General features: G+C 38.7%; 1 protein-coding gene, 1 long non-coding RNA gene and 1 pseudogene across 3 annotated transcripts in view; 1 reads left to right on the forward strand and 2 right to left on the reverse strand.

Annotated features, from left to right (window-relative positions):
• Positions 1–7825, reverse strand: part of LOC116593309 — a 43753-nt gene extending 35928 nt beyond the window's left edge. For both annotated transcript variants that reach the window (XR_004286860.1, XR_004286861.1), the window contains exon 1: positions 7714–7825. This is a non-coding gene — a long non-coding RNA (uncharacterized LOC116593309). The remainder of the gene's footprint in view (positions 1–7713) is intronic.
• Positions 7826–7918: 93 nt separating this feature from the next.
• Positions 7919–27582, forward strand: part of LOC116591295 — a 145564-nt pseudogene continuing 125900 nt past the window's right edge.
• Positions 18287–22491, reverse strand: LOC116593300 (transcription elongation regulator 1-like). The gene is given in 4 exon segments (XM_032347379.1): positions 18287–19551; positions 19778–19933; positions 19935–21966; positions 21969–22491. Coding segments are annotated over 4 exon segments (3081 nt in total). The 5' UTR covers positions 22387–22491; the 3' UTR covers positions 18287–19076.

Genomic DNA, 27582 nt, shown 5'->3' on the forward strand with positions numbered 1-27582 from the left:
CTGAGTAATGTATAGAATTGTTGAATCATTATATTTTACATCTGAAGCAATATAGCATCCCCAGGGCAATTCCTCAGAGAAAGGGGCAGCTGTGAGTTATCTAGGTAACTGGGGATTGGGTAAATTACCTAGTTAAAGGGATCTGGGTAAGACAATGACAATACACACTATACATGTCCGTTTGTAAAAAGACCATTAACAGTGTAGTCAAGCTTCTACTTCCGGTAAGATGAAATGGGTGTGTTTTTCCCTAGTCTCTCTGTTAACTAAAATCTAAGCTCTGAATATTACATATCAACAATCACAAGAAGATTCTGTAAGGTGGAGATAAGACAGACCAGCTAAGGACCTGGGTCCCCCCAAAATTCACTATTATGAATTCTGGTTTTGTTTTGTTCTGCTTTATATATCCAAAATTGGACACTAGAAAAGCCAACAACTCCAAAATCCAATGGGCACAGACCAAAAAAATGCCCCCCAAAAGCCTGCTCTCTATTGAAGGACCAGGAAAGGGGCAGCCAAGCAAGATAGACTATTAGACAATATGCTCTCTACAAGGAAACTACAACCCCACCTTTACCCTGGCCATCAAAGGCTGAATGAAGAGCCTAGACTTCCACTTTTGCCACACTGTAAAAAATGTATACCCTCCCCAGCTTCTTTGCACCTGGGAGGCAACACAGAAGATTGGGAATAGACCAGAACTTCCATTCCTGTAGGGTATAATAAGCACCTCTCCTTCCACACAGTGTCAGTTGAGACCAAGTGGGGAGCCTGGAGTTCTAATCTTACCCAGTGTTAATGAGGTGTTCCTCCCCATCCTTGCTGGGGTGGTATAAGATGAGACTTAGCAGAGAGTGAAGACTTTCACGACTTCTCAATAGTAGCAATCCTTCTTCCAAGCCCTCTCAACAGGTGTCAATGGAGGCCAAATACGGAGCAGTAATGAGGTGTCCCACCCTTTATTCAGGATGGAATTAACGGAGGCCTATTGGGGAACCTAATCTTCTACTCCCACCCAATTGTAATAAGTCCCTTCCCTTCCTTCTCCATGCCTCTTCCCCAGTGTCATGTGAGGCTGAGTGGAAAGCCTAGACTTGCACTTCCACCGAAGTGTCTGAGGAGGCCTTCTAAAATACAAGATTTAAATAAGCTCCTGAGTCTGGGGCGCCTGCGTGGCTCAGTTGGCTAAGCCTCTGTCTTCAGCTCAGGCCATGATCCCTGGGTCCTGGGATTGAGCCCCGAATCGGGCTCTCTGCTCAGCAGGGGGCTGACTCCCCTGCCCCCCTGCCTGCCTCCCTGCCTACTTGTGATCTCTGTCAAATAAAGAAAACATTTAAAAAAAAAAAAAAAAGCTCCTGAGTCTTATAACACAGTGAACAAAATGTCCAGGTTTTAAGTGAAAATCATGTCTTACCAAGAACCAGGGAGATCTCATACTAAGTGAGACAATCAACAAATGCCAACACTGAGATGACCTACGTGTCAAATTATCTGACAGGAATTTTGAGGCAGCTGACATAAAAATTCTTCAACAAAAAACATAGTTTCAGGAAATAGAAGACTAAAAAAAAAAAAAAAGAAAAGAAATATATAATGAAGAACTAATTGAAAAATTTAGAACCCCCCAAAAAATACAACCAAAAGAAAGAAAACTCAATGGACAGGCCCAAGAGAAAAATGGAGAAGACAGAGGAAGAATCAATGAAGTTAAACAGTAAAAGCTATGCAATCTCAACAACAAAGGAAAAATAGCCCGGGAAGAAATGAACAGACCCTTAGGGACCTGTCAGTAAAGATCTAACATTTGTATTATCCAAGTCTCAGAAGAAGAGAGTTGGCAGGAAGGCTGAAAAGTATCAAAAACAAAAACAAACAAACAAAAAAACAACTATGACTAAGAATTTACAGCATTTGGCAAAAATCTACATAAAAAGCATAAACCTAAAAGTTGAAAAAGCTGACCAAAACTCAGATGGATTAAACCCAAAGAAATTCATGCAAAGACATATAGTCAGTCTTCTGAAAACCAAAGACAGATTTGATCCTGAAAGTAGTCAGAGAGAAATGACATATTATTGAAGGGGAATTAAAGACATTCACAGATGAAGGAAAATAAAGAGAATTTGTTACTAGCAGACCTACCCTAAAAGAATGGCTAAAGGAAGTTCTTGAAACAAAAAAGAAATGAAAAAAGGACTTTTGGAAGACCAAGAAGTCAGAAGGAACACAGAGATAAAATTATAGGTAATCACAATACATTTCTTTCTCCTCTTGAGTTCTGTTTGATGTTTGAAGCAAAAATTATAATACTTTTTAGTGTGGTTCTCAATGAATATAGAGAAAATATTTAAACAATTATAAATGGGGAAAGGTAAAGGAACATAAAGGGAATAAAACTTCTACAGTTCACTCAAAATGTCAATACCAGTTGACTTTGATAAGATATATCTATAACATACTGTATAATAATATATTAAGAAGTTATATAAAGTATATAATTAATTATAATTAATTATATGTTATAAAGATTGTATCTATATATAATATATGAATGTATAATATTATAATTTAATACAATAATTTCAAATGTAATTATATAAGTAGGTTGAAAATTAAAGGATGAAAAAGATAAAATGCAAACATTAATCAAAAGAAAGTTGGAATGCCTTTCTTAATATTAGACAAATTATAGAGCAAAGCAAATCCCAAGGACAGAGAAGGATACTATGTAAAGATAAAAAGGTTAATCTCCTAAGAACTAGTCATCTTAAATGTGTATATACCAGACAACAAATATATGAAGCAAAAACTGATAGACCTGAGAGGAAAAATAGACAAAACCACAATTATATTTGGAGACTTGAACACTTCTCCATCAGTGATCGACAGAATTAGATAAGATTATTAACTCCCTTGGGGCGCCTGGCTCAGTGGGTTAAGCCTCTGCCTTAGGCTCAGGTTATGATCTCAGGATCCTGGGATCAAGCCCCACATCCGGCTCTCTGCTCGGCAGGGAGCCTGCTTCCCTTCCATTCTCTCTGCCTGCCTCTCTGCCTACTTGTGATCTCTCTCTCTCTCTGTCCAATAAATAAATAAAATCTTAAAAAAAAAAAAAGATTATTAACTCCCTCAAAAACCTGCAGTAAAGATTTAGGAAAGGAATGCCTGAGAAGCCTTCAATTGTCACCAGCAGGATAGGCAGAGTCAATCACAGTAGACTTGATCTCTGACTCCATGGAATTTACATCTAGTGGGAAAGACGGGTAATTACAGAGTCATGCTCAAGCATAGGTAAGCGGAGTAATAAGAAAATTCAGGATCCTTGAGGCACCTGGGTGGCTCAGTTGGTTAAGCATCTGCCTTTGGCTCAGGTCATGATTCCAGGGTCCTGGGAGAACAGGACCCTGCTTCTCCTCTGCCTGCTGCTTCCCTTGCTTGTGCTCTCTCTCCATCTCTTGGTTAAATATCCATTTCTCTGTCAAAACCTTAAAAAAAAAAAAAATTCAGGGTCCTATTAGAGTCAGAAAAGACTTCCTTTTGAGGAAGCATCATTTAAGCCAAGCTCTGAAGAATAAGTAGAAACTCTCCAAGTGAAGAAATGGATAAAAGTGCTTTAAGGATAGGGAATAGAGGGCGCCTAGGTGGCTTAGTGGGTTAAGGATAGGGAATAGCATTCAGCTATCCAAGATTCAAGAAAGCTTGCTCATCAAAAATAATAGTAAATCTGAATACTACAACTTATTTTTGTCTCAAATAGCTAGACTTCCCATTGATTCTAGGGTTTTCTATGTCAACTATACCTCAGAGGAAGATCAATCATATCTATCAATTATTGGATGTTTATTAAATACCAAATATGATACTAAGCACTACATATATAATATAATTCTTACCACAAGCTATGATAGAGGCATCTTTATGAATTCAACTTTAAAAAAGGAAAACTGAGGTTGTAAAAAGTTTTGTCTGAGGTTAGAGTGCTAGGAAATGGGAGATCTGGAGTTCAAACCTGTCTGCCTCTAGATTAGCTACCTGGCCTGCTGTGTTGGGCCGAGCCATGTAATTTTCATATTGAATAGGGGACATGTTACCTTCTGTTATGGACTGAATGTGTCCCCTCCAAACTCATATGTTGATATCCTAACCTTCAATGTGACCGTATTTGCAGGTGGGGGCCTTTGGGAGGATATTAGATCACAGACACCTTGTAAATGGGGTTAATGCCCTTAGGAAAAGGGCCCAGAGCACTTGCGTGCGCTCTCTCTCTCTCTCTTTCTGCTATGTGAGGATACAACTAGAAATTAGCACTCTGAAGCCCAGAAGAGGACTCTACTCAGAAGCCAAACATGCTGGCACTCTGGCCCTGCACTTCCAGTATCCAGAACTGTGAGAAAAACATTTCTGTTATCTTTGTATTTGGTTTTAGCAGCCTGCACTGACTAAAACACCTACGCTTCAACGATCTGTCACTTGCCTTAGAAAATGGTCCAAACCAAGTCATATCCTCCAGAGATTTTCCAACACGTTTGGAGTTTGGCAGATGATGAGATACATGACATTGTTGAACCAAAAGAAACACTCTTGCTTTGCCCTTGCCGGTGAGGTAATATACAGGAGAGGAATATCTATACGTCCTTGTCCTTTAGGATTGCCATTGACATAACCAAGGCTGTGCACACCATCAAAATGTGCTGTATAGATGTGATCTTTGTAAATTGGTCTCACCTTAGGAAAGAATGAGATGGAATCCTGAAATATATTTATTGAGGAATTCATGCCCAAAATATTATATGATATATAATAAAAATTACACTTAAGGACACCTATGAGTCACTTTAATGGCCATTTTATTAACCTGAGAACTACAGGTAAGTGTAGGTCCCCTTTAACATAAAAGAAGTCTTTCCTGGGCGCCTGGGTGGCTCGGTGGCTTAAAGCCTCTGCCTTCAGCTCAGGTAATGATCTCAGGGTCTTGGGATCGAGCTCACTGGGGAGCCTGCTTCCCTTCCTCTCTCTCTGCCTGCCTCTCTGCCTACTTGTGATCTCTGTCAAATAAATAAAATCTTAAAAAAAAAAAAACCCCAACTTTCTCATGGAAGCCATCCGAATTAAAGTCTTCAGCTCCCCAAATTACACCCAGACCAATTTACATCAGAATATCTAGGAGTAGGAGAGTAGTTTTAAAGCTCCCCAGGGAATTCTCAGGTGCAGCCTGAGAATGTTCAATTTAGAACCATCGAACTTCAAGCAGAAAAGCCTCTTAATTTGCATCTCTTTTTTTCTAAGCACATTAGCTCCAACTAGCACCACTTGCATCCCATTTCTTTTCTTGTATTATTTTCTGGTTCTTTCCTTTTTATAAATCACCTCCATTCATGTGAGAAGCACAGAATTTCTTCAGTGATTGATTCTAGACTTTGTTTTAAGTCAATTCACAAAGGTAGTTTGAGTAAATTTTATTTTTCTATACAATCTGCAATTTCAATAGAAAAATCACTATTATTTGTGCAAGCTTAATAAAATAATCAGATGACATACTTGAATGTTTATCTATTGTTATTTGAGTTTCCTTTGCTTGTTTTCAGCAATATTAGGCTGAACAAGAAACCACTTCTAGTACAACACACTTTTCTTAACATTCTGGATGTTATGTAACGAATACTTTTTAAAACATTCATGACTAAACTGGTAAAAATAAAAAAAAATAAACTGGTAAGATTCAAAGAACTCCTTGTAGGACAGAAATGTCAACCAAATAATCAAACATTCTAAAAGAGTAGGTGAAGCATTAAAACAAAAGTTTACCATAGTGATGTCTGCTGATCCCTGGTGGTTTAGTGGGGATTTTAATGGATTATGTATTCTGGGGGATAGGAGTCTGGGACTCCCAACAGGTGAGAGGTAAGATCTAAAAAATACAAACCTAAAACCCAAGAAGGGCAGAACTCTAAGTAAAGCAGAGAAATATGTGATCTGCAGATTGAGATGGTAAGGCTGGAAGCTCATCTAAATTTGTCTAGTATCATTTTACTATTTCTCTATCTTTAAAAAGCTTTATCCCAGAGATTCAGTTTAAAATGGCCCAGAATTGGTATGTCTCCCAGGTAACTGGAAGAAATACATCCACGTATTTTTCTTCTGGAAGATTTTATTTATTTGCTTTCTTTATTTTTTAAGTAAACCCTTATTTTTAAGTAAACACAATGGAACTCAAACTCATGACTGGGAGATCAAGAGTCACATATTCTACCAATTGTGCCAAACAGGCACCTCCTCTGAAAGATTTTAACTCAGACCTTGAAGAATTACCACAGGTAAAATTCCAAGGACACAAGCTCAGACACAATTAAAGGATGGGAAATACTTCTGGTGTATTAGCATGAATTATTACAATACCTGTTACTGTCACAAAATTTTTAAAAATTTTTGAAAAGTAGCTTTCTTTTCTCCATTTTTCTGAGTGTTCTTTTAAGTTAGAAACATGTTGAATGTTTGAAATAAACTGAAAATTTGGAAATATTCTCTAGGCTTTTTACTGGAATGACAAACTATTCCTTGCATTTCCTTTCTAATTATTTTCCTCATCCAATCATAGTTCACATAATAAAAATAGTGTGAAATTTGTGAGAGTTTTTTTTTTGTTGTTTATTATTTTCCCTTAAAATGCTGGATTTACACTGGAAGCATTAGGACGCTTAAAGATCACTTTCTTTGAATAGTAGTTATTAGTGGAGGGCACTTTCTAAGCACTCTACACACATTGACTTATTTAGTACTCATAATAACCAAATAGTTTATTATTATTATCCCTATCACATAAATGCCAAAAAGGAAGCCAAAGGGGTAAAGGCAAGTTGCCCCAAATCATACAGCTATTAAGTCTTCAAACCTAGACTGTTGGCTCCTGAATTTCACACTTGACCTCTATGCTATACAGCATCTCGGGAAGTTCTTCCATGACTGCAATGTAAATCAGGAGTCCGTCCGCTTCTTTGATAGCACTGTTCATTTTTGCCTGAATGTTAGTACAATTTAAAATTATTGATTTAATGTTTGTCTCCTTCTCCAGTCTCTTTCACTTTGAGAGCAGAAACCATTTCTTGCCATTTTCCTGCCATTTACCCAGATGCCTGGTACACAGAAGGTGCTCAATAAATGGTTGAGTGAACGAACGCAGGGCCCTAGCGTAAAAGAGAAGGATGAAAATGTTTTTCCTTCATGGAGTAATATCTCCATCTTGTGGAATTTTAGAATATTGCCATTCAAAACATTTTAAAAATAAGATCAGGTTTTCCCAGCATTTATTCTCAAATGTTATTTCCCAGACTTGTACTATACGTACTTGCACACATAATCTATAATAATTTTTTTTAAATTTTTTTAATTTATTTGACAGAGAGAGATCACAAGCAGGCAGAGAGGCAGGCAGAGAGAAGGAAGCTGGCTCCCTGCTGAGCAGAGACCGATGCGGGGCTCGATCCCGGCACCCTGAGATCATGACCTGAGCCGAAGGCAGCGGCTTAACCCACTGAGCCACCCAGGTGCCCCTATAATAATTTTTAAAACACCAATTTGTTAAGAGTTACTTCTCTGAGCTACCAATTATGGGCAACTCATTTTATGAAGTTAGCAAATCTTCCTATTCAAGCAAGAAATGGACAAAAAGAAAGTGCTTAGGCCAGGCTGATTATAAATGCAGGTTATACATACAGATCGTTCCTTCCGCCCCCAGCCCTTTATCTAGGTGCCGCTCAGTTTCTCTGACGCTGACCTCCAAGTGTGGTTAAAGACGGGAGGTCGAAGACACCAGTGGAACCGCTCCTTCCCCCACGATTCTATGGTTTTCAGGTTACTCTCACCACTGAGAACTCTATGGTTCCGGGGCGGGCTGGGAGGCCCGAGTTTGAAAGCCCAGGCGGGAAGATGGTGGTTGCACCTGTCACCAGGCCCGGTTTCTCTGGAGCGGGAGGACGCTGGCACTGTGGCTTTCCCTGAATCGCCCAGAAGAATTCGCGATGAATCCTCGGCGCTGGAGTGGGAAACTGCAGCGTTCAGCATCAAGCTCGGACTCCTCGGAAAGTGGCGGTGACGGCAGTGACAGCCTCCTGTTCCTCTCGGGCCCGTGTTGAGTCCGCCCCCGGGCCTGGGACGCTGCTTGAAGGGCCGCGGGCGCGGTGGGCAGCTCTGCCCAGCCCAGTGTGGGGAGGTGTAGTTTCAGCACAGAGCTTGTGTGTCTGCACAGCTTACTGAACTTCTACTCCCCTTCTCAGTTTGTGACTCTGGCCTAGCGTGGCAGGTCGCTTTCTGTTAGGACATGGACGTGCGGATTGGGCCACACCCTGGTAATGATATTCATCTGGTTTGTGGGTCTTTCGACCTTGACAGAAACGACTTTCTAGTTGGCCAAATCTAATCACCTATGGGAGGCTCACGCCTCATAGTGCCAAGTACTCCATACAGAGCCTTATACTGGAAGTGCTTTATGTCTGCATATGCTTTATATAGCCTCAGTCCAGCACGTAGGGACTCCAAAACACTGGAAGACTACTGAAGTCGTATGTTAGAATTAGGTTCAACTACTAATTTATTTATTTATTTTTTTTCCCTGAAAGGGGAATGCAAGCAGACAATTCCTGATGATTAAATACACAAGTTGCTGTTGGCAAACAGGGTCTTCCTGTAGCGGTTCTGGAGAAATACCACAGTTTTGGTGTAAAAAAGATGTTTGAATAGCAGGCAGAGTGCCTTTTGCTTGGACAAATCCTGGAAGGAAAGAATTTAGTCTACTCAGGTATTCAAATTTGTGTACATTAATTTCTGTACTACTTCATGACATGAATATAAAGGATACCCTTGAGGTAGTTATGAAGTAGTTTAAAAGGTAGTAGTTATAGGGTAGTTAAAAAGTAAATGAAACAGTGCTTTATAACTAGACACAGTCAAACTATGAAAAGTGGAGTCTCATCATACGCAATTTAAATTATGCAAATTCCATTATATTGGTGAGGGTGGGGAGCGAAAAAGCAGATAATTTTAAGATTACTATTCTGTTTGCCTTTCCTCTCAACAAACATGTTCCAGGATGAAAGTACAAGGGAAATGTAAATCTGCTCTTCCCCTGGTTGATCTCAATTCCTTTACAGCGTGTGAACATTATACATTACATATTTATAAATTGACCTGCTTGTGCAGGGATGTATACACAAAATCATATGTAATTTACCAAATAAAAGGCATATATAGGCTTTCAGGGTCAACTCTGACACTCATACTTTTTAACATTTTTACTCACTGTCTTTAGACCTTATTATTTGATAAGATGTGTTTTCTTTGTGTCCGTTTTTTTCTGAAGTTGTGAGTCATCCAGATTTTTCATTATGTCTTCAGCAGATAGTTCTTATTATGTATAATAAATTCAGGCTGTGGAGTCAGATTGGTTGAGTTTGAAAACTGTTACAGTTAATGCCTATGGTAATTAATAGCTTATTAATAGAAAACATGAGCAGATGCTCAGAAGAGTTGTTGGTATATACAAAGTACACCATAAATGTTACCTGGTGGCAGTGGTAGAATGGCCTGACCATTTCAACTGCTTAAACCAAAACTCGAGTGTCATTCATATTTCTGGTCACCAGCTTACATCAGTTAATCACCATGTCCAGTGTGTATTATCTCAAATATCTTGTTTTTTGTTGTTGTTGTTGTTGTTTTTTCAGATTTATTTATTTAAGAGAGAGAAAGAAAGAGAGAGAGCACACACACATGAGAGCATGTGTGGGGAGGGACAGAAGGGGGAGAGAGGGAGAGAAGAAGACTCCTCCCTGAGTGTGGAGCCAGACAGGGCCTCAGGCTCATGCCCCAAGATCATGACCTGAGTGGAAATCAAGAGTCAAATGCCCACTGACTGAGCCACCCAAATATTTTGATTCTGACTACTCTCTCTTTTTAGGTACACTATCTAGTTCACTATCCTCTTTCTTGTAGATTATGCTCATCTTCTAGATTATGCAACAGCCTGATAACTAGTTTATATTTTCTCTCTGGTTTTGTTCTGTCCTGCTTACAAAGTGGTCTTTATAAAGTACAAATATGATCTTAACACTCATTTTCATAAAACCCACTAGTCATTCTACATTGCTTTCAGGATAAATTCTAAATTCCTAAATAATTCTAAAATTTATATGGAACCAGAAAAGACCTTGAATAGCCAAAGGGATATTGAAAAAGAAAGCCAAAGTTGGTGGCATCACAATTCCGGACTTCAAGCTCTATTACAAAGCTGTCATCATTAAGACAGCATGGTACTGGCACAAAAACAGACACATAGATCAATGGAACAGAATAGAGAGCCCAGAAATAGACCCTCAACTCTATGGTCAACTAATCTTCGACAAAGCAGGAAAGAATGTCCAATGGAAAAAAGACAACCTCTTCAATAAATGGTGCTGGGAAAATTGGACAGCCACATGCAGAAAAATGAAATTGGACCATTTCCTTACACCACACACGAAAATAGACTCAAAATGGATGAAGGACCTCAATGTGCAAAAGGAATCCATCAAAATCCTTGAGGAGAACACAGGCAGCAACCTCTTCGACCTCAGCCACAGCAACATCTTCCTAGGAACATTGCCAAAGACAAGGGAAGCAAGGGCAAAAATAAACTATTGGGATTTCATCAAGATCAAAAGCTTTTGCACAGCAAAGGAAACAGTTAGCAAAACCAAAAGACAACTGACAGAATGGGAGAAGATATTTGCAAATGACATATCAGATAAAGGACTAGTGTCCAAAATCTATAAAGAACTTAGCAAACTTGGGACGCCTGGGTGCCTCAGTTGGTTAAGCAGCTGCCTTCGGCTCAGGTCATGATCCCAGCGTCCTGGGATCGAGTCCCGCATCGGGCTCCTTGCTCAGCAGGGAGCCTGCTTCTCCCTCTGCCTCTGCCTGCCATTCTGTCTGCCTGTGCTCGCTCTCTCTCCCTCTCTCTGACAAATAAATAAAAATCTTTAAAAAAAAAAAAAAAGAACTTAGCAAACTCAACACCCAAAGAACAAATAATCCAATCAAGAAATGGGCAGAGGACATGAACAGACGTTTCTGCAAAGAAGACATCCAGATGGCCAACAGACACATGAAAAAGTGCTCCATATCACTCGGCATCAGGGAAATACAAATCAAAACCACAATGAGATATCACCTCACACCAGTCAGAATGGCTAAAATCAACAAGTCAGGAAATGACAGATGCTGGCGAGGATGCGGAGAAAGGGGAACCCTCCTACACTGTTGGTGGGAATGCAAGCTGGTGCAACCACTCTGGAAAACAGCATGGAGGTTCCTCAAAATGTTGAAAATAGAACTGCCCTATGACCCAGCAATTGCACTACTGGGTATTTACCTAAAGATACAAACGTAGTGATCCAAAGGGGCACGTGCACCCGAATTTTTATAGCAGCAATGTCCACAATAGCCAAACTATGGAAAGAACCTAGATGTCCATCAACAGATGAATGGATCAAGAAGATGTGGTATATATACACAATGGAATACTATGCAGCCATCAAAAGAAATGAAATCTTGCCATTTGCGACAACATGGATGGAACTAGAGCGTATCATGCTTAGCGAAATAAGTCAAGCAGAGAAAGACAACTATCATATGATCTCCCTGATATGAGGAAGTGGTGATGCAACATGGCTTAAGTGGGTAGAAGAAGAATCAATGAAACAAGATGGAATTGGGAGGGAGACAAACCATAAGTGACTCTTAATCTCACAAAACAAACTGAGGGTTGCTGGGGGGAGGGGGGTTGGGAGTAGGGGGTGGGATTATGGACATTGGGGAGGGTATGTGCTTTGGTGTGTGCTGTGAAGTGTGTAAACCTGGTGATTCACAGACCTGTACCCCTGGGGATAAAAATATATGTTTATAAAAAATAAAAAATTAAAAAAAAATTCTAAATTCCTTACATGGTGGGATTATACAATTCTTTTTTCATGTGACATGTTAATATCTCTTCTCTTACTCCTCCTGGTTTTATTTCAGGCTTACTAAATTACTGTACTTTGAACTTACCACGCTTTCCTCTAGGCCTTTGCACATGCTGTTTCTCTTGTTTGGTATTCCTTTCCTCTTCCCTTCTCTTCTCCCAAGTTGCATTTCCTTTCTGTAAACTTCACTATAGCTCTTCTCTCTCAACTTCTATCATGGTTTTTTCCACAATATATGAAACTGTTTATCTCCTTCCTTAAAGCAGGGCTTTTAATCACTTAGTACTTAAAGAAAAGGATCATTAGGTACAAGGAGGGACTCAGTATTTATCGTTTATTGTTCATAAAAGGATTTGTTTAAGAATTCTCTGTTTTCAGTGTAAGGCTCTCTTGAGCACTGCTTTGAAGTCACGGTCATTCAAGTGAATAAAGTTTTCAGTTGCTAGTAGGGGACTTAATGATAGGTTAGTCTAAGGCTCTGTAGTTACTGAATTTGGTTTAAAACATTTATTAATGCAATATATCAAATATTATCTTTGTAATAACCTGTGGAATAACATGGAATAACAAGACTCTTGTTGCTGAATTACTTATGTTGAAGCGAGTTTTGGAAATGTGGAGGAAAGCTTTGTTTAGTTTGCCCTTTGTCTCTGTGGCTAAAGAGAAGAAATACTATCTCCAGGTAATGTTCTTATACTAAGAATATTATTGTAATAAGATCTATTACTGGCAGCTGTGTTAATAAAGGTTTCTTTTGTTGTATCCTGAAGTAGCTTTAAAAGTTGACCATTTATGAAGATAAACTTTTTTTTATTATTTATATAAAAGGAGAAAGGGTCATTAAATCAAAAGAATAATTGAAGATTGTGTTAAAATTTATGAACTTTTCCTTAGGAAGTAAACAGAATACTTCAATTGGTATATAAACATATAAATCAGAAAACAGCATTTTAACTGAATAGCAGTATTCAAATGAAGCCTGGAAAGGAAAGAGTGTTTAAGGAAACATATCCTATCTTGAGGGCCATTTGGGAGTAGTTAGGGGAAGAAGAGCCAGATTCATTGGTGCTTAGGTAAAACTTCAGGCCTGTGGTTTGTTCTTCTGCAAAAATGAATAATAACATTTTTCATTAGTATGATACTCACTGGTTTTTAAGGCGTTTTTACAAATACAATGTTACATTAAATTACATTTACTGTTGTGATTTCCGCAGGGAAAAAATGTATTGGAATGGCAAGATTATTATACTGGTGGTCCAAAAAATCTGGGTTCTAGTCCCAGTTTTGCCATTAACTATGTCTTTCAGGCCAGGAGCATAATCTCCTGGACCTCAGTATTTTCATTGGTAAAATAGGACTTTAACCCTAATATTATGGGTTAACACAATAACACTCAGAAACATTTTATTGAATGAATAGCTCTAAAGTTCTTGGTTCTAAATCTTTTTAACGTTATTTCAGAGGCCAAATAGCCAACAAAGCTGGTCCTACCTCGTAACATCCTCTCAACTTAGACCAAAGTAACAAAATGATTGAAAGGATCCTTTTTATTGAGAAGGTATGTTAGTTACAAGTTAGACTACCCCCCCCCAAAAAAAAAATTACATCAAGGTCCCATCGCATTTGACTTTTGAAAACTTCTATTGTATAAAGACTGTGGGATAGCAAGAATATTTTTTTATGAGGTATAAATTTGTTCCTTAAAGTGTTACATTTGTGTTAAAAAAAGAGAATCAGTTTCTTGCATGTTTATTAGATTAAAAGTTTAGTGCTTAAGATAGTTTTTTTCCAGTTTTGATTTCTATAACTCTTGGAAGTGCTTTGTAAATGTAATCGTTAAAGTGGCATACTTCTATTTGACTGTGTCTTAACAGAAAATCTCTGTTCTGTGTTTTGTCAGTTCTAAACTTCATATTTTTAGCATATGATTCTAAAAACAAAAACAAAACAAAACAAAACCCAGGGTGTCCTGGCCAGGAACAATCAACAGTAATCTAGTAAATATCTTTGGATACTGATGTCCGTATTCTGGGATAGAACCAATCTGTAATTCATGAATTTCAATTATTTTTACTTGTGTTATTCCTTTTCACTCAATTCGGAATCTGTTTCAGGAATAAATGGTTGGTTGGCATGGTAGGAATAAATGTGGATGGTTATACGGGCAGTGTCTCTCCAACAGGGTATTTCTGTTCCTTGGATATTGCTGTCTGCACAGTTGAGAGAGCCAATGGTCTGATCAGTTGCCTCATAGAGGAAAATAAAATGGATCTTTTAGGTAAAAAAAAGTAGGAAATAAGCAAATATTTTCTGTTGCTATTATTTGATGGAATGGAATGGAGTTGTTGTGATTTCTATGTCCCATTATTTTCTTATTGAGAATTGGCATCTGTAATGTTAGGAACTCTGTGTCAAAAAAAAAAAAGTTTTATGTCTTGCTTGCTGCTATTGACTATTTCTGTGTATGTTTGCACTTTACAAAACACAAAGGAATATCCTTGAGCCCTCAAGTCATTTCTTATTGCCTCTTTTCTGTCTGAACTTTACTGGGAATAGAAGGAAGCATGCTGGGACTGGTTCTTCCATATCCGCAGTTAGTGTGTATTCATTATCATATTCTGGTGCTAGGATAGCTAGATTTGGTCTTTACTCGGAGGTTACCATTTAGCAGGGAAGTGGTATGAAGCTATAGAAGTTGACACTGCATTTCAGTTAGAACTCTGTGAAAGCTTTCTACCTTAATGCTTTTTTTTTTTTTTAATTTTTAACCACTTAGGATTGTCTATGTAGGGGTAGCAACAGGAAGCGAATAGTTGTAGCATCAGCAAAAGCTGCAGGAATATCAGTTAGCTGCTCATTGAGATCCTGATGAACTTAAACAGTAAAACTGGGTAGGGTAGGAGTGAGGAATGAAATCAAAACTTAATAAGACATGGCTCTGCTTTATAAAGCTTAGAGAGAGAAATCAAATTCATCAGTTTGTATCAGAATTGTCTTATCATTTGTGACCCCATTGGATTTTATTTTATTTTTTAAAAGATTTTATTTATTTATTTGATAGATAGAGATCACAAGTAGGTAGAGAGGCAGGCAGAGAGAGAGGAAGGGAAGCAGGCTCCCTGCCAAACAGAGAGCTGGATGCGGGGCTCAATCCCAGGACCCTGGGATCATGACCTGACCTGAGCTGAAGGCAGAGGCTTTAACCTGCTGAGCCACCCAGGCGCCACCCCCCCATTGGATTTTATTTTTATTTTTATTTTTTTCTTATTTATTAATTATTATTATTATTATTTAATTTATTTTTTATTTTCAGCACAACAGTATTCATTATTTTTGCACCTACCCAGTGCTCCATGCAATCCGTGCCCTATATAATACCCACCACCTGGTACCCCGACTTCCCACCCTCTGCCCCTTCAAAACCCTCAGATTGTTTTTCAGAGTCCATAGTCTCTCATGGTTCACCTCCCCTTCCAATTTCCCCCAACTCCCTTCTCCTCTCTAACTCCTCATGTCCTCCATGCTATTTGTTATGCTCCACAAATAAGTGAAACCATATGATAATTGACTCTCTCTGCTTGACTTACTTCACTCAGCATAATCTCTTCGAGTCCCATCCATGTTGCTACAAAAGTTGGGTATTCATCCTTTCTGATGGAAGCATAATACTCCATAGTGTATATGGACCACATCTTCCTTATCCATTTGTCCGTTGAAGGGCATCTTGGTTCTTTCCACAGTTTGGCGACCATGGCCATTGCTGCTATAAACATTGGGGTGCAGATGGCCCTTCTTTTCACTACATCTGTATCTTTGGGGTAAATACCCAGGAGTGCAATGGCAGGGTCATAGGGAAGTTCTATTTTTAATTTCTTGAGGAATCTCCACACTGTTCTCCAAAGAGGCTGTACCAACTTGCATTCCTACCAACAGTGTAAGAGGGTTCCCCTTTCTCCACATCCCCTCCAACACATGTTGTTTCCTGTCTTACTAATTTTGGCCATTCTAACTGGTGTAAGGTGATATCTCAATGTCGTTTTAATTTTAATCTCCCTGAGGGCTAGTGATGATGAACATTTTTTCATGTGTCTGATAGCCATTTGTTTGTCTTCATTGGAGAAGTGTCTGTCCATATCTTCTGCCCACTTTTTGATATGATTGTCTGTTTTGTGTGTGTTAAGTTTGAGGAGTTCATTATAGACCCTGGATATAAACCTTTGGTCTGTACTGTCATTTGTAAATATCTTCTCCCATTCCATGGGTTGCCTCTTTGTTTTCTTGAGTGTTTCCTTTGCTGTGCAGAAGCTTTTGATTTTGATGAAGTCCCAAAAGTTCATCTTCGCTTTTGCTTCCTTTGCCTTTGGAGACATATCTTGAAAGAAGTTGCTTATATCAAAGAGATTACTGCCTATGTTCTCCTCTAGGATTCTGATGGATTGCTGTCTCACGTTGAGGTCTTTTATCCATTTTGAGTTTACCTAACCAAAGAGGTAAAGGATCTGTACTCGAGGAACTACAGAACACTCATGAAAGAAATTGAAGAAGACACAAAAAGATGGAAGACCATTCCATGCTCTTGGATTGGAAGAATAAACATTCTTAAAATGTCTATAATACCTAGAGCAATCTATACTTTTAATGCTATTCTGATAAAAATTCCACTGTATTTTTCAAAGAGCTGGAGCAAATAATCCTAAAATTTGTATGGAATCAGAAGAGATTTTTGTTTTGTTGAAAAACAAAAATAAAATGGGGGGCATCACGTTACCTGATTTCAAGCTTTACTACAAAGCTGTGATCACCAAGACAGCATGGTACTGGCATAAAAACAGACACATAGACCAGTGGAACAGAGTAGAGTGCCCAGATATGGACCCTCAACTCTATGGTCAAATAATCTTAGACAAAACAGGAAAAAATATACAGTGGAAAAAAGACAGTCTCTTCAATAAATGGTGCTGGGAAAACTGGGCAGCTATATGTAGAAGAATGAAACTCGACCATTCTCTTACACCGTACACAAAGATAAACCCCATTGGATTTTAAATAACTCAAAAATTGCAGTAGAATCTTACAAAACGTGATATCCAATATACCTAACCCAGTGCCTGGCACAGATTTTATCTGAATGACTGACTGAGTGAATAAATTCTGAAGTAACTTTTCATGCCATATGATTTTTGAGATAGCTTACTGATGAGGAAAAGGAGCATCATGTGCCATTACAAAATGGGTTTGAAAGATCTTGATTTAAGTGGGGAGGATTTGTCAGGGGTCAGGCGATACCAGTGCCTGTGAAAACCATGATCTTATGGCTGTGCTTAAAGAAGGCATTGGGTGGTACTAAATTTTCAGTACTTCTTGAGCATTATTCCAAGTGCACAGACTGGTTTGATTCTCCAAGTAGTGGAGAAGGGGATTCTGGTATACAAACATATTTATATTTTGTAGTAGGATGATTCATTAGCCTATCATCATCAAACAAAAACGTCCCTTAAAATAATTTCTTTCTTCTTGATCTGATTTTGTAGCTCTAAGCAACTTTCTAACATCAGTATGGTTGGTTGCCCTGGCTGTTTTACCCCATAGAGAAGTCAATACACTGAATAGCTATCCTAGGTGTATTTGATATCTCATTGTATGTATATTTACACAAAGTTGCCAATAAAGAAGTATCTGAGTAATGAGAGACAATTTCCTCTGAGTTAGCTAATCCTTGATTTTTAGATCCAGAATACAGTATAGTAGGACAACTTAAGACGTCTGAAATTTCTTCAGAAAAGATTGTCCATTATGTGAAATCTGATTTTTGTTTTATGGTTAGAAATTTGTATCACCTGCAATATATTGTAGTAATGGCAGCTACTTACTATATAAGATGCTGAGTCTTTAACAATTTTTACTGAAATTGTTAAATTTTGTAAAACCTAGTATCTGGACAATCTCTTTAGGAATGGTGGTTGTGGATGAATTGCATATGCTGGGAGACTCTCACCGAGGATATGTGCTGGAACTTTTGCTTGCTAAGATTTGCTATATTACTCCAAGTCAGCATCTTGGTGAGTACCTGAAATAATTGAGTTCCCGAGATTCTAAGCAGTGCTAAGGAAGTGTTTGCAAAAGTGCACAGTAAGTATGAATTAAATAAATTAAAGACGGACAGTAATACCTATTTAGAACAAAGTCAGGTATGGAAATTCATTTTTTTTTTTTTATAAAAAGGGTTGGTTTATTGTAGTTCAAATACATAAACTGAACATTCAAACATCTTAAAATTAACTTTAGAAACAAAAGTTTAACATTCAAACAGGAGTATAGTTTACAGGGAACACCCAAGAAAGATAATTTGTTGTCTAATCCAGAATATTGATAAAGATCACTTAATGGTAAATAAAATGTGTTTAACCAGCAGTCCTATTCTGACCAACATGTTAGTTATGACCATGGTTCCATATCTGAGAAGAAATTGCTAAATAAATCTTCTCTTAGGCTAAACAACAAGACTTGGCCTCTAATTCTGAGGGGATAATCAAAGCACATAAGTGAACAAACAAAACTAAAGTGTTCTTTAGAGACAAAGGTAAAAGTATGTCCATTATAATAATCTTAGCCTCTGGAAGATAAGAATTCAATTTTCAGTGTTTTCTCTTTTACCCGCTTTAAAAAACAAAATCAAAACAAAACAACCCCCAACTTAGGTTTTCTTGGAGTCTGTGGTATTTGCATTTTGTGAGTTCAAACCACAAATGCTCTTACGTCTTGCATGTTTAACACTGCTAGAAAGAACGTCACCAAAGTCACTGACTTCCACACCTCATAAAAGGATGATTTTTAGCTTCGAGATTTTAGATTTACTAGAGACAGCCTATATTTGAGTATGTATGTCAGTCATGCCACACAAAGAAAAGCATAAATTATTTCCAAAGTGTTCTCTGTTCAGAAACGGTTCACGAATGCTTCTCCTTCTGTTCGTCAGATGGTTCTGCAATAGTTTGACTAATGCACATACATGTAAAAACCTGAAAATTGGCTCATGCAAGCGTTCTGAATGAAGATCCCCCTGTGGAAGAGTACTGAGAATTATTTTGTTGATCGTCTTGTGGGCTCTGACGCTGTGGGAGGCGGGGGTGGACCCCGGCAGTCCAGGTCGTCCACATATGCCACAATCAATTTACGCCTCTCCTCGGGCACACAGTCTAGTACTAGATACCGTTTGTCGTTCTGCAAGATTTTTTCTACATCTTTCAGGTGCTGATCAGATTCCTGGATTAGCTTTTTGGATCTATAGGTTATAAATTTGGTCTCTTTCAAAAGCGTCCTGAAGTCAGCTTTGGCTGTGATGTATTTGTCTCTGATGTATTCTTCAAATTCTCTTTGTTTTTTCCTGTCACTGGAGGAGAACTTAATGCACCGAGGATCTTCTTTAATGATTTTTTTTACTTCTTTCCATGTGGATGTTAAGGTAATTGCAGAAGTTTCATCCAGAAGTTGCCTAAAGTGCTCCCTCTTCTTTTCGGTAAGTGCTTCAATGTGTTCATTAAAAAGCTTCTCTTTCGGGCGCCTGGGTGGCTCAGTGGGTTAAGCCGCTGCCTTCGGCTCAGGTCATGATCTCAGGGTCCTGGGATCGAGTCCCGCATCGGGCTCTCTGCTCAGCAGGGAGCCTGCTTCCCTCTCTCTCTCTCTATGCCTGCCTCTCTGACTACTTGTGATTTCTCTCTGTCAAATAAATAAATAAAATCTTTAAAAAAAAAAAAAAAAAAAAAAAAAAAAGCTTCTCTTTCTCCTCTCTTTCCAACAAGGATCCAGATTCCCAACGGTGATCTTTCCGCAGAGTCCTCCGAGTATCAGACCATGACACATCCGAAGACCATACCATGTCAGACAAAAGAGCCTTGAAAGTCTGGATAGCTTCTTCTCGTTTGTGTTGCTCTCTCTTGGTCTATTTCTTTTGTTTGCTCTGAACGAGCCTTTTGGACCTCTCTTTCTCTTTCTCGAAGGCTTGCCTCAATGCGGGCTTGCCTTTCAAGCTCCTTTTCTTTTTCTGAGTCTAAATTCTTGGCTATTTTTTCAATATACTGTTTGAAAAGGTCTTCTCTCATTGATGAACTGTCCACTGCTTTGTAACGTGGGTCACTTTCTACTTTGTCTTTCACTTTGCTCCATCGAGACTGACTGTCCAGGTGATGATTAGATAACAGTTCAAAGAAATCTGATTTAATCTTCTCACCTCTGGTCTTCGAATCTTCTTTCTCTTTCTTTCTTGCAGCTGCCACAAATTCATTAAACAAGGCTTCTCGATCTTTCAGCTTTTCAATCGCTTTGAATCTTGAATCTTTAGCATGCTTGGCTGCAAATTCACTAAAAGTAGCTCTGGGATTAAATTTTGCTTCTTCCATCATTTTTTTGAAATCTTCCTTGGCTTGCATTATTTTGTTTTTCTTTTCCCTGCGTTGTTCTTCTGCCCTCGTCTTTACATACTGATCAAATACCTGTTTTCTCTCTTTAGGATTGAGAAGTAAGTACCGAGGATCAAAAACTATCTTGTGCAACTCCTTCTCCCATGTTGAAAAAGCAGACACCCCTCTCTCTAGCAGCATGTCCTTGAACTGCTTCATTCGGGCCTCCAGAGGGACAATGGCCCTTTCTCGGGCAGCTTTAATTTCAGCTTCCATCGCAGCTTCTTTCTCTGAATCAATGTCTTTATTATCGTCTTTCCTAAATAGAGAAGCTCGGGCAATCCACATAAAGGACTTCTTTGACATTCTCTTCCGTTTTTTGGCCTTAACAGGTTCATCTTCATTAAGTTCTTCCATTAATTCTTGTTCTTCTTTAATTGCACTCATAGAAAACTGCCATTTTTGGATGGACAGCATTGTGGGAATTGGATGTCTTAGTTTCTTCACTTCTTCCATTCCTTTTTTATGAGGAGGCTCCTGAATAATTTTGTCAACATCTGCCCTTCCAATCAGATCATCAGGTCGGTCCCACATAGAAAGACAGGTGGTAGGATTATAAAAGAAGACCCGCTCATCACCAGTCCAAATGACACACCATGGAGTACCGGGAATAGGGGTAGTAGCTACTGGCTTTGCCTTCTGGGCAGCCTTTTCTTCTTCAGTCATCTCCTCCTCTTTGGGCTCCTCCTTTATCTCCTTTATTGGCTCTTCTTTAGGGTCCTCCTCCTCCGTCTCCATTGGCAGAGGTTCTTCAGAAGGTTCTTTAATTGGCTCTTTAATCTTCTCCTCTAATTTTTCTTTTTCCTTTAGCTCTTGGGGTTTTTCCCAGGTTGATTCTAAAGTTCTATTATTATAGTAATAGGTCTTTCCATCCGCTGTTTTATATTCAGTCCACTCAGAAACTGCCGTCGCTCCAGCTAAGGTAGCAGGGGAAGCTGCAATAGCAACCTGGGGATGTATCATAGGTACGATAGGAGGGGCCATGCCTGGCAACACACCTGGAAGTGGAATTGGCATGCCAGGAAGGGGAACACGAAACGGAGGTACCAATACTGGTGGAAAGGCAGGTATTGCTGCTGCTGGCTGAGGTACTGAATGAGGAACAGCAGGAGGTAACGTCTGGGGATGCGGCTGGGGAACAGTTTGCACAGGTGTGGTTGATACTGTCTGCGAAACCAAAGAGGCAGTTGTTGTGGTAGAAGTGGTAGAGGATGGGGTGGATGATGATGTTGAAGTGGACACTGCAGGTGCTGGGCTACTGGTTGTAGGGGTGGAAGCTCCTACTGCTTGTGCTTGTACTTGAGCCTGCACCTGGGCCTGAGCCTGGGCCTGCGCCTGAGCCTGTGCTTGTGCCTGAGCCTGGGCCTGCACCTGGGCCTGGGCCTGGGCCTGCACTTGAGCTTGTGCCTGCGCCTGGGCCTGGGCCTGGGCCTGGGCTTGGGCCTGAACCTGAGCCTGGGCTGCAAGCATAGGTGTCAGTTCTGACTGCTGAATAACCTTAACTCCATCTGGTTGGTCCATGCAGATTCACGTGTCCCAGCATTTTAATAATAAACCTTCTCATCTGGAGTTTTATTTTCAACCCATATCTCTTCAGTAGGAGGCAATGCTGGAGTACCAGGAGCAGTCACAGGAGGCATTCCTGGTGGAAACATCATACCCGGAGGAGGAGGCATGGTTCCCATGGGTGGAGGCATAAAAGGTGGTCTCTGGAGGTGCGGAGGGCCCATAGGTGGAGGAATCCCTCCTGGAGGAGGCATTGGCGGCATATTAGGATCAAAAGGAGGACGTCCAAAAGGGGGCCGAGGTGGTGGTGGAGGGCCTCGCATCATACCAAAAGGTGGCGGAGGCCGCAGAAGAGGTGGTGGGCCTCTCATCACTACATTTGGTGGGGGAGCCGGGCCTCGGAATCTCAAGGCCTGCTGTTGTGCCATCCTTAGTCTTCTGATTTCCTGTGAGTCTGCATCTCCCCTTTTGAAAAATTTACAGTAATTCTTTAGAATTTCACTTCCCAGTTACAGCTTGAAGTTAAGCATTTAGGCTCTGAGCTCCCCCGGGTTGAATCGCTCACCGTCCCCCCCCGCCCCACCGTCCCCGCCACGCTCTGCCATTACAGAGGGCCGCGTTCATCCACCCGCCCACTGAGCCTGGAAATTCATTTTTGTTTTAAAAGAAGTACTTAAGATTGAGAGTGATTTCAGATGATTTTGTAAACATTTCAAAATTTCGGGTTGTACACCACTTTTATGATAAAATTAAAAAAAAACCCCAGTTTTTGTATTTGTCAGTTATACATCATTCTATTTAAGCAATCAAAACTAATTTTGAAAAATAGCATTTCTTTATCCCCTCTTCCCAGAGGCAACTACTTTCAACTCTAGCAGCTTTAAAAAAAAATTATTTACAATGTTATTTCTAAATGTAGCCACTTGTGTTTTTAATTTTATTTATTTATTTATTTATTTGACAGACAGAGATCACAAATAGGCAGAGAGGCAGGTAGAGAGAGAGGGGGAAGCAGGCTCCCCGCTCAGCCGAAAGCCCGACACGGGGCTTGATCCCAGGACCCCGGGATCATGACCTGAGCTGAAGGCAGAGGCTTTAATCCACTGAGCTACCCAGGGGCCCCTGTATTTTTAGTTTTACACATTATATACTAACTAGTTATTATAAACGATGAAGACCTAGCTCTTCTCTAAAATTTTTACTCACCCAACCCAATCTCCTCCCACCTGACGCTACAGTCTCTCTTTGTCCTCTCATCATCTTCCCTTTCTCCAAATACTGTTAAGTCATAATTTTGCTCATATCAATATTTAACGTTAGACTGTTATGGCTATATAAATGCCTTTTCCAACTGAAGCATGTGGTATATTATGATTATGTTTATCTTCAAAATAACTTTTTGTTTTCTCTGACATTAATAAATATCTTTTTTGTTTGATGGCTTGGTTTGCTATGTACTTTTCACTGATTGATTCCTCAGCCTCTTTCCCATTTACGTAAATCTCCATCCAATATGTTTTAACACATTTGCTATTCTATCGAACTCATCTTCTTGAAGTTTCTCCAAAAGACTTCTGAATTATTCCAATCTGGATAGGTGGGCAAACTATACATGTGCTGCATAGTACTTATTTTAGGATCCTTTCTTTATTATTCATTCCTATTGCTTTGTGCTTCAGTCAGTGTCCCCCCCCCCTTTTAGATTACATATGTTTTTTTTCTTGATTTATTTCCTCATTTTGGTGGGGACACCTTCCAGGAAGTTCTACTTTATTTTAGTGTACCGTGTACCCATATGATTTTTTTGAAAGTTTGCATATCTGAAATGCCTTACTGTTATTTTGTAGATTGCCCAGGTACAGAAGTCAAGATTTTATGATGCTTATCCTTTATCCTTTGTATAATTTTTTTTTAATTCACTCTGGGAGATTTTAGGGGCTCCTTTTCTTCCTCCTCCATGTTGTGAAATTTCACACTGATGTGTCTTGGTGTTCCATTTTTGTTCATTGTGTTGGGTGCGCAATAGATTCTTTCAATGTGGGAGCTCTTGTATTTCAGTTTAGGGAGATTTAATGCTTCTTCTTCAGTATATGAGAAAACATGGAGATAATTGTTTATATACCAGATCAGTAGGAATATGGAATATATGACTCCTGTAATTAGCAAATTTGACCTAATGGATGTATGTAGAAGAATCACCAAATAAAAGCAGAATATATATTCTTTTCAGTGTGCATAGTAAAACTTTACTATATGCTGGGCCACAAAGGAATACATTTTAAAGAATTTAAGTAATTTAAAATATATTCTCTGACAAATGGAATTACACTAAAAAATAATTGTAGGAGAGGCACAACTAGAACAGTTCTCCTGGAAATTGGAACATATATTTTTACCCATTTTGGGTTAAAAAAATAATCACAGTAGAAATTGGAAGATAGTTTGAATTGAAAGTATATCTTCTAACAAAACTTGTGAAATGCAGCTGAAGTTTAAAGGGGAGTTGATAGTATAAAATGCATGTATTACTGAAGAAGAGAGACTGAAAAATTAATGTATTATTCATCTCAAGAACTTAGAGTAGTAAAATAATGCCACAGAAAGTAGAAGGAAAGAAATAATAAAGACAAGAGCAAAAATTAATGAAAGAGGGAAGCCATTATCCAGAACATTCAAGCAATTCAACAAATCAAGAAGAAAAAACCCAATATATCAATGGGCAAACACCTTCAACAGGCATTTATAAGATGGTATCCAAATGGCCCATAATAATGAAATGATACTTAATCTCATTGGCATTCAAAGCAATATAAACTACTTCTTCAAAGAGATATTATGACACACTCTCCAAAATAGCTAACATTAAAAAGATGGACAATACTAAGTGGTGACAAGTTGTGGAACAATAAAACACACATGGATCATGGAGATACTTTAGTACAGTCTCTTTGGAAAACAGTTTGACATCAATAAAACTGAAGATGATCTATAACCCAGTAATTTTACTTCTAGGTATATACCTTAAAAATGTCTGGGTGTATGCACCCAAGGACATGACCAAGAATAGTGTTAGCAGCACTATTTGAAACTAATTCAAAATGCATGAAAGACCTATCTGTAAGACAGAATGCCATCAGAATCCTAGAGGAGAGTATAGGCAGTAACCTCTTTGCCCTGGGCTGTAGCAACTTCTTACTAGACATGTCTAGTGGAGGGAATTTTAAAATTTCTTTGTTCAGGTTGCATCCTGATGCATTCCCTTTCCTCTCTGGAGGGAAGGGAAATAAAAGGAAAAATGAATTACTGGGAATTTATTAAGATAAAGAGCTTCTGTATAGTGAAGGAAACAATAAACAAAACTAGAAAGCAACCTTTAGAATGGGAGAAGATATTTGCAAATGACACATCTTTTTTTTTTTCTTTTAAGATTTTATTTATTTATTTGACAGAGAGAGAGAGAGAGAGAGAGAGAATACAAGTAGACAGAGTGGCAGGCAGAGGGAGAGGGAGAAGCAGGCTCTTTGCTGAGCAGGGGGCCCTGTGTGGGTCTTGATCCCAGGACCCTGGGATCATGACTTGAGCCAAAGGCAGCTGCTTAACCAACTGAGCCAGCCAGGTGCCTGGAAATGACATATATGATAAGGATTAGTACCCCAAATATAAAGAATTTATCCAACTCAACACCCCAAAAAACAAATAATCTAGTTCAGAAATGGAGAAGACATGAACAGATATTTTTCCCAAGAAGACATCCAGATGGCTATTAGACACATGAAAAGATGCTCGACATCACTCATCATCAGGGAAATACAAATCAAAACCACAGTGAGATACCATCTCATACCTATCAGAATGGCTAAAATTAAAAACACAAGGAAACAACAGATGTTGGCAAGGATTCAGAGAAAGGAGAATGCAAACTGTTGATGGGAATACAAACTGGTACAGCCCTTCTGGAAAATAGTATGGAAGTTCCTAAAAAACTTAAAAATGGAACTGCCCTATGACCCAGCAATTGCACTACCAGGTATTTACCTAAAGGATACAAAAATACAGATTTGAAGGGGTATATGATGTTTATGGCAGCATTATCAACAAATAGCCAAACTATCGAGAGAACCCAAATATCCATCAACTGATGAATATATAAAGAAGGTGTGGTATGTACACACACACACACACACACACACATACACACACATGCATAAATACATGTATACATACACATACATGTATGTACACACAATGGAATATTACTCAGCCATCAAAAAGAATGACATCTTGCCACTTGCAATGACATGGATAAAGCTAGATTATATTATGCTAAGCAAAATAAGGCAGTCAGAGAAAGACAAATACTCTATGGTTTCACTCATATGTGGAATTTAAAAAATAAAATAGATGAACATAGGGCAAGGGGGGAAAAAAGAGGGAAGAAAACCATAAGAGACTCTTAGCTATAGAGAACAAACTGAGGGTTGAGACAGAGTTGGGTGGGGGATGGGCTAGATGGGTAATGGGTATTAAGGAGATATTATAGTGAGCACGAGGAATGGTATATGGGTGATGAATCACTAAATTCTACTCCTGAAACCAATATTACACTATATGTTAATTAGAATTTAAATAAAAATTTGAAAAGAAAAAAAAGAATATATAGTTTCTAAAATTTTGAATTTAACCTTTTCAATTTATATAAAATTTTTATTATGCATATGTTAAAAAATATGTATATATATATACATACAAACATATAGAAGAATATTTTTATTGTATATAACATATGATGCATACTAATAAAATGATCCATCACCTAAATTACAAACTCAGTCCTTTTGGTTTTTTAAATAAAATTTAAAAATAAGCCAGGTAAGTATATATTCTTTATGCTGTTTTTCATTTACTCATTTATTTAATTCTTCAGCATTTTTTTATGCTGAAATGTGATGCATAAGCCATATCTCTACCCACAGTGACTTCATTGTCTAGAACAGGAGTCAACAAACTATAGTCTGCTGGTCAAATCCAGCACGCCATCTCTTTTTGTAAATAAAGTTGTATTGGAACACAATCCTGCCTGTTTGTTCTGTGGCTGCTACCACATGACAGTGCTAGGGCAGAATAGTTGCAACAGAGACCATCTGTCCTGCAAAGCCTAAAATGCTTACAGAAAAAGTTTGCCAACCCCTGGTCTAGAAGATGAGATAAAAGTATTCTAGGGTTGGCAGATTATACTCTTAAAAAGATAGACCATGGTGACTTCTTTTTTTATAGTCATGATAGCTTGAAAAAAATCTTTAGAGGCTTGTAGTAGATTACCAGATCTATTTGTAAGTGATCAAGTATGATATTTCTGTTATATTCACTAGTAAATATATGTTATTATAACTTCCTTTTGTTAGGTCTTACTTTTGAGGAGAGGGATATCGTTGAAGGAGGCTTCCGTCAAGGTCAGTTTAGGGTTTTGGCAGCAACTTCTACTCTTTCATCTGGAGTGAATCTACCAGCATGTCATGTGATTATTCAGACTCCTATTTTCAGTGGTCAACCTCTAGACATTCTTACTTATAAGCAGATGGTTGGTTGTGCTGGCAGGAAAGGGGTAGATACAGTAGGTAAGTGAA

The sequence above is a fragment of the Mustela erminea genome, chromosome 1, assembly GCF_009829155.1.
Source record: "Mustela erminea isolate mMusErm1 chromosome 1, mMusErm1.Pri, whole genome shotgun sequence".
NCBI classification, from domain to species: domain Eukaryota; kingdom Metazoa; phylum Chordata; class Mammalia; order Carnivora; family Mustelidae; genus Mustela; species Mustela erminea.